Below are 13,303 nucleotides of genomic sequence, written 5' to 3' on the forward strand. Positions count from 1 at the left end.
AGATATGTAATAATATATATTACAAATTTCCTTATCCAGACATGTATTATTGATTTATGGAAACTATCGTTACTCTTTTAGGATAGGTCCACATCTCGTTTTGTTCACACGTTTGTGGTATATGACGTAGGGTTTAATATTGCTTACGTCGTCCATACGTTGCCATTGACTTCAATACAAATAAAAACGTATATGTTTTGGAAAAGTACTGAAAAGCGTAGTAGACTACGCTTTTCAGGACATGGGGAAAAAAAAGGATACAACGAAGCAAACAACATAAGCACAAACTGCACCATTAGGGCATCCGTCCTGTCCATAGAAATCAATGTGCACGTTGTGATACACGTTTTGACACTGTTTTCTCATGTCAAAATGTGCACATCAGACGTAGAGTAAAAACGAGATGTGAACTTAGCCTCACTGAAACTACTTTGTCCACTTGATAAAAAAAGAAAGCGAACAAAACAATATTTTTTGTTCGTGTCATAGTGGGACACAAATGACCTTGGGTATAGCTGCTGCCACTTGGAGGCAGACACTAAGTAAAAAAGTGTTTGCTCCTCCTACTAGCTATACCTCTTCTGCGCTAAGCCAGTTTTAACTTCGTGTCCATAGGAAGTAAACCGACCCACTTAGCAGGTACATCATTTTCACTTTTCTTTCTTTCCCTTTTAGACTAGGTATACCAGGTTGACTTGATCTCTCTGTTCTCCCAATAAGAGGAGGGAAACAGCGCTGCCTAACCTCGCTGTTGTCTGCCCTGCCCCAAGAAGAAAAGGGCACACATGGGATCATCTAATCCCCAGTGATCCGTTAGCATTGGGACTACCCTTGTTTAAAAGGGAGGCACACCCAATGGGTGATCCTGCTAGAGATCTACCTTTAACACGAGGAATCCCTCTCAGGATTGGTAAGTATATAGGTGAGTAGGGGCAAGTGCTCTAACCCTACAAACTGACGCCAGCAACTTTTAGCGGCCCCCACCACCGTTCGTACAACACCATTGTTGTCACTGGCCTACGGGCCCTTCTGTGTGTGTGTTACCCAACCCCCAAGTCTCTCAACGTACTAGCCAGGATCTAGTCCTAGGGTGGGGGCATCGTGTCGCTCCCCTCTCACCATGGTGGGACACGACTCATGCCCTGGCTCTCTAGCGGGAGACTCTGTCCGGCAGTCGGGGCGTGTGCTCCGCTCTCCGGCCAGCTGAACCACACGTGCCTCTTCTGGTACACTGACATCTCTTTCCAGTAGGGCCCGTTAATTTAGTCCCTGGCTTCCACCTCGCAGTTCAGACTCTTCTATCCCAGGGAGTAGTCGTACCAGTCTCTCCACAAGAACAATTCCTTGGTTTTTATTCAAATCTGTTCTCGGTTCCAAAAGAATAAAGGATGGTACGGTCCAGTCTAAGACCTAAAGCGCCTGGCTTCTGGATGGAGTCTCTTAGATCGGTGGTTGCATTGATGAAACAAAGGGGAAACCTATACTCTGTGGGCATCAGAGGTGCGTACCTGCTTCTCCTTATCTGTGAGTAACACCAAGGGTTCCTTCGCTTAAGGGTTTGTTCAGACCAATACCAATTTGTAGCTCTCCCATTTGGTTACACAATGGTGGTACAGGATTTCACAAAGCTGCTGTCTTCCATAATGGCCTTTTTCCACTGTCGGTGTGTCGCAGCCATTCATAATTTGGATGACATCCTGATAAAAGCTCCATCCAGGTCGGCCAACTTGGAAAGCCTGAAAATCACACTGGACACCTTATCCCGCTTTGGTTGGATAGTGAACCTTCCCTAGTCTTCCCTCTCACCCTAACTTTTCTGGGCATGTGTTTCGATAAAGGATCCTGCTCGTTTCAGATCATCTTTGTTCCCTCCAATGTCTGGTCTGTCCAAGGGGCTCTGTCCTATACTAATTCGACACTGCATGAGGGTTTTTGGTCTGATGGTCACCACAATGGAGGCAACTTCATAATCCCAGTTCCAAACCTGACCCTTTAAACGTGCATAACTATTCGAGGTAACCTTATCTTTGTTTAACGACGTGGCTGTTGAAGCCATCATACTGAGAGCAAGAGGCTTCTCTGAGCAAGTTATGCACACAATGCTTATGGCTAGAAATCCCTCATCCTCTTGAATCTACCACAGAAGTTGGAAGTCCTATTTCCGTTGTATGAAGAGAGAAGGTTTCAGACAATGTATCCCCCCCCCCCCCCTCTCGCTTTCTCTACTTCCTTCAGAACGGTCTTGATTTAGGCCTGGACCTCAGCTCCCTGAAAGGTCAGGCATCACCCCTTGGAAACTAGGTCAACTGTCTATACTTTTCTGTAAGGGGTAGCTCATGCAGAGCTCCCCTACAGTCAGCCGACAGCTCCATGAGATCTTAACCCACTCCTGGAGGCCATGTAGTCTTTCTCTATGAGCCTCTAGATGGAATTTAACCTAGTTTTCTTTTTTTGTACAGTTCAGTTTTTTGGAGATGATCACTTGCAGTAGACGCGTGTCTCGATTTGCGACCCTTCCCGGCAAATCTCCCGTTATGTTGATTTACCAAGACAATGTGGTGCTCTGCCCCGAACCTCTTTTCTACTGAAGGTAGTATCAACTTTTCACAATAACGAGGATGCCCCTTTTTCCCGTGTCCTTCCCATCCTCGTGAAGAGTCTCTCCACAAGTTAGACGTAGTTTGCACATTGTGAATTTCACTTTCGCAAAACTCTTTATTCTACCAGTCAGACTCTCTCTTTGTGATGCCAGTCGGGTCTGATTATCAAGCTCGTAAATATGCCATGCACCAGATGATTTTGTGTGTGGCCAGTTACCTCAAAAATTGTATATAACCAGATCAGCAAAGGTAGCTATTTAAAAGTCAACTTTTTATCATTACCATTAAAAGGTATAAGCAGAGGTGTGTGTGTGTGTGTGTGTGTGTGTGTGTGTGTGTGTGTCTATTCAGTGACCACCAATAAATTAACCTCAATATTTGCAAAAAGATATGGAATAAGACAAAATCAATAGTGATAAATGGGTGGATCTTACCAGACTTATGTGTGGATTCAGCATGAATCTTTCACCATGATAGATGACCGAAAGTTCAGAGGCTTTTTCACAGCAGGTCTGTAATTGTATTGTTTTAAAAAAGAGAGAACAGGAGAGTATATATGCCCACATCTGACAATGCAGAGCTTGGCATCCACAAATAACACTACTTCATCATGCATAAACACACCATTTCATCATAGCAGTATGTGCAAAATTTTACTGCACAAGAAAAGATACTACTTTACCATAATGGTGAGTCAATCAGGGCCAGGTTTCAGTGGAACCACAAGTCCAGAAACAAGAGAAGCTGACTGAGATCACAGAAAGCTACAATCCATAAGGTGAGCACACGCTCCAAAAGTGACAGGCAGGGTGAAACTGTTCATAAGCAGCTCTCAATGTCGCTCTTCCGTTTTTGTCCCTCAATGTATCCCTCAACTCCACCTCCCTTCGGCGCTAAATGTCACACGCAAGGGGAGGGGGAGGAACGCGCATGCTCACGCCGCTCGATGTCTGACGTTCAAATGCCAAGACAGGCAGAGCTACACACCATACGTCGTTGCTTTGGTGCTTGTTTAACCAGGAGAGCCATGGCGACCATCATTATTTAAAGGCTGTGCGGCTTTTATAGGTCAGGCTAGCCAAAAGAGCTTCCCAGGCCATCACTGAAGGGCCATACCTCATAAATAATAAAATGGGGACATAGTCAAAAACTATAAGGTGGCCCTGGTGTGAGGCACCAGAGAATGCCCAGGTTTGCTGTCACACCTTAGGTGGCTCACACCAGGGCCACAAGAGAGGGCCAGAAAATGTCCCAAACAGAATAGGTCATACCACACATATATATATATATATATATATATATATATATATATATATATATATATATATATATATATAGAAAGAGGCAATGGGGCAAAGGAGGGGGAGGTAGAGGGAATCACTGGGTAGTTTAGATAAAGCATCAAAAGTTAATATGTTCATTCAAACCTGCCGATGCCACCGTCTCTAGTCTAAAAATCCACTCCGTTTCCCTCTGAAGCATTTTTTTTGTCCCAGCTTCCCCCCCCCCCCTCACAGATGCAGCAACCAAGTCAATTCCCATAAATCTAAGGCCTTTTAGATCACCATTGTGTACCGTGTTAATGTGTCTAGAAATTGGCGTCTCCCCACCATGATTAATGTCACCAATGTGGTCCCCTATTCTTCTACGGAACTCATGGATTGTCTTGCCCACATATTCCATTTTACACACACAGGTTGCCATATAGATCACTCTTCGTGACCTGCAGTTTATAAAGTTATTGAGCTTAAATGTCTTGTTAACTGAGCTTAAAAAGCTTTTACCACATTGCATAAATTAAATAAATAATTAAATAAATAAAACCGCCTACTATTTTTCTCTCCAACCATGTTCCTTTTTCGGCCTCTGGGAAAAAGTGGCTATGACCAATCTGTTTCTTAGGGATCGACCCTTCCTGTATGTGATCTGAGGGGATGGTCCCAGGGCATCTCTGATTTCATCATCCATTTTAAGAATGTTCCAATATTTTCAGAAAATCTGTTTCGCTGCTTTTGCTCCATTGTCAATTATGATCATCAGAATCCTGTCACAACCATCACTAGTTCTAGTCTTAGGAATGAGCAGTTCATTAAGTTTTTTAGAAAGTGCCATCTGGAAAGCCGGTCAATGTACTTCATCAGGATTACCTCTATATTTAAAATGAGATATAAGATCTATAAACATATAAGTAGAAATTTTCATATCCAATTAAAAATAACATATCGCACACAATTTGCACCATACAAAAAATAAATACTTTATTTGAAATAGCATAAAAACAGATTGGCCATCAAGACCTAAAAATACACACAATTTAAAAATAATGTGGTGGCGGTTGTGGGAGAACAGTACACACAGTCATGGTAAAACAGTGTAAACTTCCAGGGAAGAGAAATATATACACTGTGTAAATCACTGCATATCAGTGCACTGTTATGTTTATAGATATTATCTCTATGTATCGATGTATGTGGACAACTATTATGGTCTTTGTGGCCTGGATTGGTGTAGGTATTATTGAGATATAAGATTACCTGATTGACATATGAACTCCTGGCTGGATAAACAGTTTCTATGAAGCCTAAGCTATTGGGCCCTGGGAATGCCCCATTTAAGAGGGAGTGGGTGATTATTATCCCATCTCAAAAGGGAGTTTGTAGCCGTCGGTTTCACCTCCGTATGTAGTTCCTCATCATTTTGAGGTGCCAATCAGTACATCCAAAAATGGCAAAGTGTGTGCCTCAATTTGAAAAGTAAATTTGAGATCTATCTCATTAGTGTTGAAGCCCACCTACGAACTCCACAAATTCCTTCCTTGTGCCCCGCCAGATGACAAAAATGTAATCTATGTACCGTGCCCACAGTTCCACTTTATCAATTAATGGTATTGCCTTATCACCAAAAACCATGGTATCCTCCCACCAGCCCAGGAGCAAGTGTGCATACGTGGGGGCACATGGGCTCCCCATCACAGTAAGTAGTTCCTTGTTAGTAGGAACCTCAAGAGTTTCACCAAGAGGTTACTGTGGGCACGGTACTGACATCCCCCTGTCGCCAGAAAAGATTCAAACTCGCCCTCAGACCTATCTCATGCGGGATACAGCCACATGCCCTTTTCTATCAAGACACCCTCCAAGTGTTTCAGGTCAATTGTGTCTCTAATATAAGACGGTAGCCTAGTCACAAAAGGGCGAAGTAGTTTATCCAAATATACTCCAATATTTTGACAGACTGTCAATTCCTGACACTATAGGTCTACCTTTAAGTGGATTTGCACCCTTATGCATCTTGTCGCGGTGCGGCAGCATCCTAGATTTACAATACTGGATTCGGTCGGCCGTTTGCGAGGCATACCAATCAAAAGGCAGAGAGCCCTCCTTTCAGGTGACAGCCCACATCTCTTTATGGTTTGACAGCACTTTTGCTCTGCAGGTGTGTAAGGCTGATACGTAGTCACACTTCTATGTTTTTTTCTAAGTTTTACAGGGTGCATACTTTTACATCCTCTGCTATCTCACTTCATTTCAGGTTTCTACAGGTGGAGGTCCTCCTTCCGCACTTAGGTCTTGTTTTCCCCACCCCTACGACTGCTGTTGAACATCCCAAGGTTATCTGTGTCCCCCAATGACACGGGTGAGAAACTTGGATTTTTAGTCACCATAAATCCTTTTCTTATTAAGCTCATTGGGGGACTCAGCAGCAACAAAATTCAGTTCCTTTCGTGTGTTGCGGCCGTTTTTTCTGTTTTTTTTTCCGTTTTTTCTCCATACTGGTTATGTATGTTGCATTACTGTTTCTCTTTGCTTCTCCTACTGCTTATGTGTAAAACTGTCTCAGCTCAGCATCTGCAAAAGGAGCATAGCTGGTAGCAGGAGCCAAAACTTTTTTATTTAGTCACCGCCTCCTAGTGGCCGCAGCTATGTCCAAGGTCATCTATGTCCCCTAATGAAAGTGACAAGAAAAGGAATTTACAGTCCGCAAAAAAAAAAAAAAAAAAATTCCGTGGCCTTTAAGGCTATGTTCACACGGAGTATTTTGGGGGAGGAATATCTGCCTCAAAGCTCCAAACGGAATTTTGAGGCAGATATTCCTCCCCCAAAATACTCCGTGTGAATAGCAATGATCGCGCCGTTTTTCGCCCGCGGCCATTGAGCGCCGCGGGCAGAAAACACGCTTTCTCCTGCCTCCCATTGAAGTCAATGGGAGGTCGGAGGCGGAAGCGCCCGAAGATAGGGCATGTCGCTTCTTTTTCCCGCGAGGCAGTTTTACTGCTCGCGGGAAAAAGACGCCGACGCCTCCCATTGAAATCAATGGGAGGCGTTCTCGGGCCGTTTCTGCCGAGTTTTGCGACGCGGTTTCCGCGTCAATAAACTCGGCAAAAGACCCCGTGTGAACATAGCCTAATTTTCCAAAAAAGTTGTTCCATTTTGGAGCTTTTAAACTTGTTTGAAAATATTGTGATGTTTGTATTTTTTCACTAGCAACTTTCAATGAGTATGGAGAGCATCAAAATGTGACCAAATTTCTAGAGCTTATACCTCAAGATACTTTGGCTGTAGCTTCTTTTCGCTCCAAAGCTTATACCAGGGCTGTTATGCACTTTGAATCCTTCATCATGGAAAAAAAGCAAGAAATTCAAGAGCACCTGGGTTTTCTGCAGGTGAGCAGCTATTTTGTCGGTAATAGAATACCTATTGATACATTTTTAGATCATTCTTAAGCACATTCAATATTTATGGTCCATTTTTGAGCTGCTGGCATATATTGTATGCAATGCCAGCCGCATATCCACATCCACAGTTCAACACCATTTTATAACTAAATATCAATATAATCTACGGTGTATAAAAAGCTGAATAACTTGTTAAATATATTGCATTACTTGTTTTGCACTTATCGTGAGTTCCAGTCTGTATTCTAGCCCAGAGTTGGCTTCAGAATTCTGCTGGTTGCTATTAGAAACTGTATACAAGCTTGATTTCGGACACTGTGCCAAGCTCCTATATAATACAGCAGGACATTTTTTATTAATTTTTTTACAGTGCCTCAAGCACATGACCGTAATAGTTTTTACTGTCCGCAAATACGGATCCGACGTCTGCGGATACACATTTGTAGCCGTCCGCAATTGCGGAAGCGCCCATAGACTTCTATGGGACAGTCCGTGCCGCAATTGTGGACAAGAATAGGACAGGTTCTATATTTTGCGGGTCATTTCTACAGCCCGGTCACACATCCGTAACTATACGTAATGGTGTCCGTAGCCAATAGAAATGAATGGGTCCGCAATTTCATCCATAATTACAGATTCCGTATTTAAGGATGAAAATTACGGTCGTGTGAATGGGGCCTAACTACTGCAATTACCAGTATGCAAATCACCAGAACAACCTCTGTGCAGACATTGACCTGCAAAGCATGCTGGGAGATTGGAGTTCTAAAGCCTGAAAGGTTGTGAATGCAGCTGTAGATTATGATACAGGCTGTAACTCCGTACAATATAAATAATGCAATGTATTAACAAAGTCACTCAAGCTGAACATATAAGAAGAGTTAAATCACTGGTCGCTGAACTTATGAGTCCAGTGGGTGGTCCTTCTTAGTGATTGCCATCTCTATTTATCATCTCTCACACCTGGGAGGTTGCCGTCAATCACTGAGTAAGGCCACCCACTGGACTCTTAAACTCAGGACGAGTGGGATTTTAATGAATATCTTCTCACAAAACTATTTCAATCTGCTCATATGACAATATAATAAGATTGGTTTGCTCCAATTAGAAACTTTATGCTGCTATGCATGAACCTGATGGTGTGGCCGGGGTGAGCGCTATTCGGAAGAAAGAGGCCTCTCTGAAAGAACAGATCTTGGAGCATGAAAGCATCGGTTTACTGAGAGATGCTACAGCCTGCTATGACCGAGCCATACAGCTTAAGCCAGAAGAGGTAATGTAGATTATCACAATTAGATACGGCAGAATAAAAATGGCATACATAAATGTTAAAATATTGTAACGTGTGGTAGCTTGATATTGTGTCTAGGAACTGTTTTTCTTGTGATTGATTCTTAATCCCTTTCCTCCCCATGAAATAAATGATAAGTGGTTCCCGTGAAATGCTGTATATTTACAGCACGCGGATGTCGCGGACTCAGGAGTTGAGCCCGCACAATCTACAGCGGGAGCCAGCTGTTATATGCAGCTGATCTGCCGCTATAATACCCGGGATTGGTGCTAGCTCTGATCCCGGCTGTTTTAACCTGTTAGATGCTGGGGTCAATAGCGACTTCGACATCTAAGTGGTTGAAAGATGGTGTGGGGCCTACGGGGGTGCTGATGGGTTTCTTTAGCAACTGGAGACCTAGCAATGACCTCCTGGTCTTTAATGCGTGGAATCCTTATTAGGCCTTGCCAGCGTTGTAAACTAAGAGCTGTAATACACTGCGATACTACAAAAAAACAAAAGTTGTAAAAAAAAGAAGAAAATCCTCCTTTTCACCCTGGATCAAGTCCTTTACTATTGGGACGAGATGAAAAAGTAAAAATTCAACTACACATAATTGGAATCACCACATACGTAACGAACTGTACTATAAAAATATCACATTATTCATCCCGCATAGTAAACGCAGTAAAAAAAAAATAAAAAAAAAAATAAACAAAACACAATGCCAGATATGCCTATTTTTGGTCACATCACCTTTAAAAATGGCTCTCCTTCCCTTCTGAGCCCTGCCGTGTGCCAAAACAGCAGTTTATGACCACATAGAGTATTGTCATGTGTAACAATTTGTGGGGTGGTTTTTCTCGTATATCTCGTGGAAATGAAAAATTTTGAGCTAGAACTACTCTCTAGAAAAAAAATTTTTTTCCCATTATTATAGTCCAATTTTAATAAATTCTATGAACTGTAGGGTCAAAATGCCAAGTTCACCCCTAGATGAGTTCCTTGAGTGGTATATTTCCGAAAAAGGGGTCTTTATTCGGGGGATGGTTCTAATGTTTTGGCACCGCAAGGCCTCTGCAAACCTAAAATGGTACCTCGAAAAAATCCTGAAGAAAAGGAGGCCCCAAAATCCTCAAGATGCTTCTTCAATTCTGAGGCCTGTGTTTGTCATGCAGAACTCTAGGGCCACATATGGAACATTTTTAAAAACTGCAGCATAAAATTGAGTTGCGTTTCTCTGTTTACATAAAATAGTTGATTAAAATTGAATATCTGCAAAAAAAAGAATAACATTTTTATGTTTTACCTCTTTGCTTTAAATTCTGACACACCTAAAGGGTTAAAAATGTCTTAAATTCTGTTGTGACTACTTCGAGGGGTGTCGTTTTTAGCAATTTATAGTTTTTTTTTAATATATAGTCCCCTTCATGCCACTTCAGAACTAAATTGATGCCCAAAAAATTTGTTTTGCAAGTATTGTTGAAAATGTGAATAGCAGCTATTACATTTATAACGTTCTAAAAAAAATAATAATAGAAAATAAAAAAATGTTGCCTACAAAAAGAAGTCATGGTAAACCGAAATGTATTTACTAATTTGTGCGGTATTATCTATTTCAGAAGCAGTGGATTTTACATTTTGAAAAATGCATGTTTTTCCAAATTTTCTTTTAAATTTCAGTTTTTGATCTTATAGACCAAAATTTACCACCAAATTAAATCCTCCCACCCACAGCCATTTTTGTTTTCTCCTCTCCACATTTCAAGAGCCATAACTTTTTTTTATTTTTCTATCAACATAGTCGTAAAAGGGCTTGTTTCTAAATGAGTTGCAGTCTTTAACGACATTATTTATTGTACCATATATTGTTCTGAAAAACTGCAAAAAATGATTTGTGTTGTGGTGTAGAAAAAAACCTGATTCTACCATGGATTTTTTAGGGTTAGTTTCTATGGCATTCACTTTGCTAAAAACGTCATGTTTACCTTATTCTGCTGTTCAATACGATTACGGTGATACAATATATATACAGTATTTTTTTTGTTTTGTTTTTTTAGCCCTTTTTCACAATAAACATAATTTGTTAAAAAAGGAAAAAATTGTTTTGTGTCGCCATATTTTGAAAACGTACTCTTTTAATTTTTCCGTCGATATGCTGTGTGAGGGCTTGTTTCTTGGGGGCCAAGTTGTCATTTTTAATGGTACCCTTTTGGGGTGCATGCAAATTTTTTATTACGTTTTAGTCCATACTTTGGGAAGGTGAGGTGACCAAATAACAGCGATTTTAGTTTATTTTGTTTTTTTTATTAACCGCGTTCACTTTGTGGGATAAATAATGTTATATTGCAACAGTTCAGACTTTTACAGAAGCGCAATATTTAAATATTTCATTTTTGTGTGTGTGTATATGCACTATATGGACAAAAATATTGGGACATGCCTCTTCACCTCTTCACGCGCTGCTCCGCAATAGTACGTCCTGCAGAGGGGTTAGTTCCCGCATCCAGACGTACTATTGCGGAGTAGTTCCCGGCGCACAATGTCCTAACGGACAGTGTCCGGGAACCGGGAGGTCAGCTGTCCCCGACAGCTGACACTCCAGCCTTGCCGGTCAGTGGACCATTGCCGCTGATTTCGGCAATTAACCCCATAAATACGGCGACGGGTCGCCGTCGCCGCATTTAAGTGGTTTGAAGCACATCGGCAGCCCCCACAAAGTGATCGTGGGGGCTACCGATGCTTGTCGTGGCAATCGGAGGTCAGACAATGACCTCCGGGTTGCCATGTACGCAAGCCTCGGAGGAGCAGCCTCCGCCGGTCCTCCGAGGCTTCCTGTCAGTGTGACTGTCACGTCACAATGACAGTTGGAATGCATTACACTACGTGTGTAGTGTAATGTATTCCAGCAGCGATCAAAGCTGCAAGTCTAAGTGTCCCCTAGTGGGACAAGTAAAGAAAGTAAAAAAAAGAATAAAAATGTTTTAAAAAAAGTGTAAAAATAAAAGTTATAAGTGATATAAACAAACACTGCATTTTTTTCCTATAATAAGTCTTTCATTATAGGAAAAAAATGAACACGTTAAAAAAAGTACACATATCTGGTATCACCGCGTTCGTAACGACCCCAACTATAAAACTATAATGTTATTTTTCCCGCACGATGAACACCCCAAAAAAAATCAATAAAAAACGACACCAGAATCGCTATTTTTTGGTCACCACCCCTCCCAAAATAGAGAATAAAAAGTGATCAAAAAGTCGCATGTACCCGAAAATAATACCGATAAAAACTACAACCCGTCGCGCAAAAACAAGCCCTTACACCGCTTTTTCGACTGAAAAATAAAAAAGTTACGGCTCTCAGAATACGGTGACAGAAAATAAATAATTTTATAAAAAAGTGATTTTATTTGCGCAAACGCTGCAAAACATAAAAAAACCTATATACATATGGTATCGCTGTAATCGTACCGACCCGCAAAATAAAATATAATGGTCATTTATAGTGCACAGTGAACGCCGCAAAAAATAAACTAAAAAACATTGTCAGAATTGCTTGTTTTTGGTCAACCGGCTTGCAAAAAAATGTAATAAAAAGTGATTAAAAAAAAATCGCATGTACCCCAAAATGGTACCAATGAAAAGTACAGATTGTCCCGCAACAAATAAGACCTCACGCAGCTCCGGTGGTGAAAAAATAAAGACGTTCTAGCTCCCAGGAATATGGCGAAGCAAAATGTGCAGTGTTTTCTAAAAGCGGGTAACACCATTTATCAGTGCGACACCGGCCACACATCTATGAATTATTATTTCTTTACCGTATTATTATACCCTCTTATTATCCCCTGATGTTCTCTGCACAGATTACATATATCCTGATGTTCTCTGCACAGATTACATATATCCTGATGTTCTCTGCACAGATTACATATATCCTGATGTTCTCTGCACAGATTACATATATCCTGATGTTCTCCGCACAGATTACACATGCCCCCACATTATAAACTGAAATACCAGCGAAACCCAAAACAGAAAAACTACCAAGCAAAATCTGCGCTCCAAAAGCAAAATGGCGTTCCCTCCCTTCTGAGCCCTGCAGCGTGCCCAAACAGAAGATTGCGCCCACATATATGGCATCGCCATACCCGGGAGAACCTGCTTAACGCTTTATGAGGTATTTGTCTTCAGTGGCACAAACAGGGCACGACATATTATGCACTAAAATGGCATATCAGGGGAAAATTGCAATATTCACACCATCCGCTGTGCATTACCCCTTTGCGCACTATGACTTAATAGCACGTCATGGTGCGGGGGTGATGTATGGAGCATCTCACGTGCTGAGCCCGCTCCATACGCTGCGGGTGTCGGCTGTGTATTACAGCTGACACCCAGGACTAACGGACAGGTACAGCGATCGTGCGGTTACAGAAGCCTGTAACAATATACTACAATACATTAGTATCGCAGTATATTGTACCCGCGATCCAATGATCGCTAGTACAAGTCCCCTAATAAAATGTGTAGAAGAATTAAAGTTATTAGTAGTGAGAAAGAAAAAAGTTTAAAGTTAAAAAAAAACCTTTTCCCATTTTTCTTCTAAAGTAATGTAAAAAAATAAACAGAATTTATATCGCTGCGTCCGTAAAAGGCCGAACTATTACAATATACCATTATTTAACTCGCACGGTGAAAACCGTAAAAAACGTAAATGATTTAAACCACCAAAATCGCTGTCGTTTCCGTTTTTACTGC

General features: G+C 41.5%; 1 protein-coding gene across 2 annotated transcripts in view; it reads left to right on the forward strand.

Moving 5' to 3' along the window:
- ATR (ATR checkpoint kinase) overlaps positions 1 to 13,303 on the forward strand; it is a 113,043-nt gene that overhangs the window by 57,305 nt on the left and 42,435 nt on the right. For both annotated transcript variants that reach the window (XM_075861472.1, XM_075861473.1), the window contains 2 exons: positions 7,082 to 7,260; positions 8,381 to 8,545. In XM_075861472.1, the coding sequence (XP_075717587.1) occupies positions 7,082 to 7,260; positions 8,381 to 8,545 (344 nt within the window). The remainder of the gene's footprint in view (positions 1 to 7,081; positions 7,261 to 8,380; positions 8,546 to 13,303) is intronic.

Source organism: Rhinoderma darwinii, chromosome 4, assembly GCF_050947455.1.
Source record: "Rhinoderma darwinii isolate aRhiDar2 chromosome 4, aRhiDar2.hap1, whole genome shotgun sequence".
Classification (NCBI taxonomy): Eukaryota; Metazoa; Chordata; class Amphibia; order Anura; family Rhinodermatidae; genus Rhinoderma; species Rhinoderma darwinii.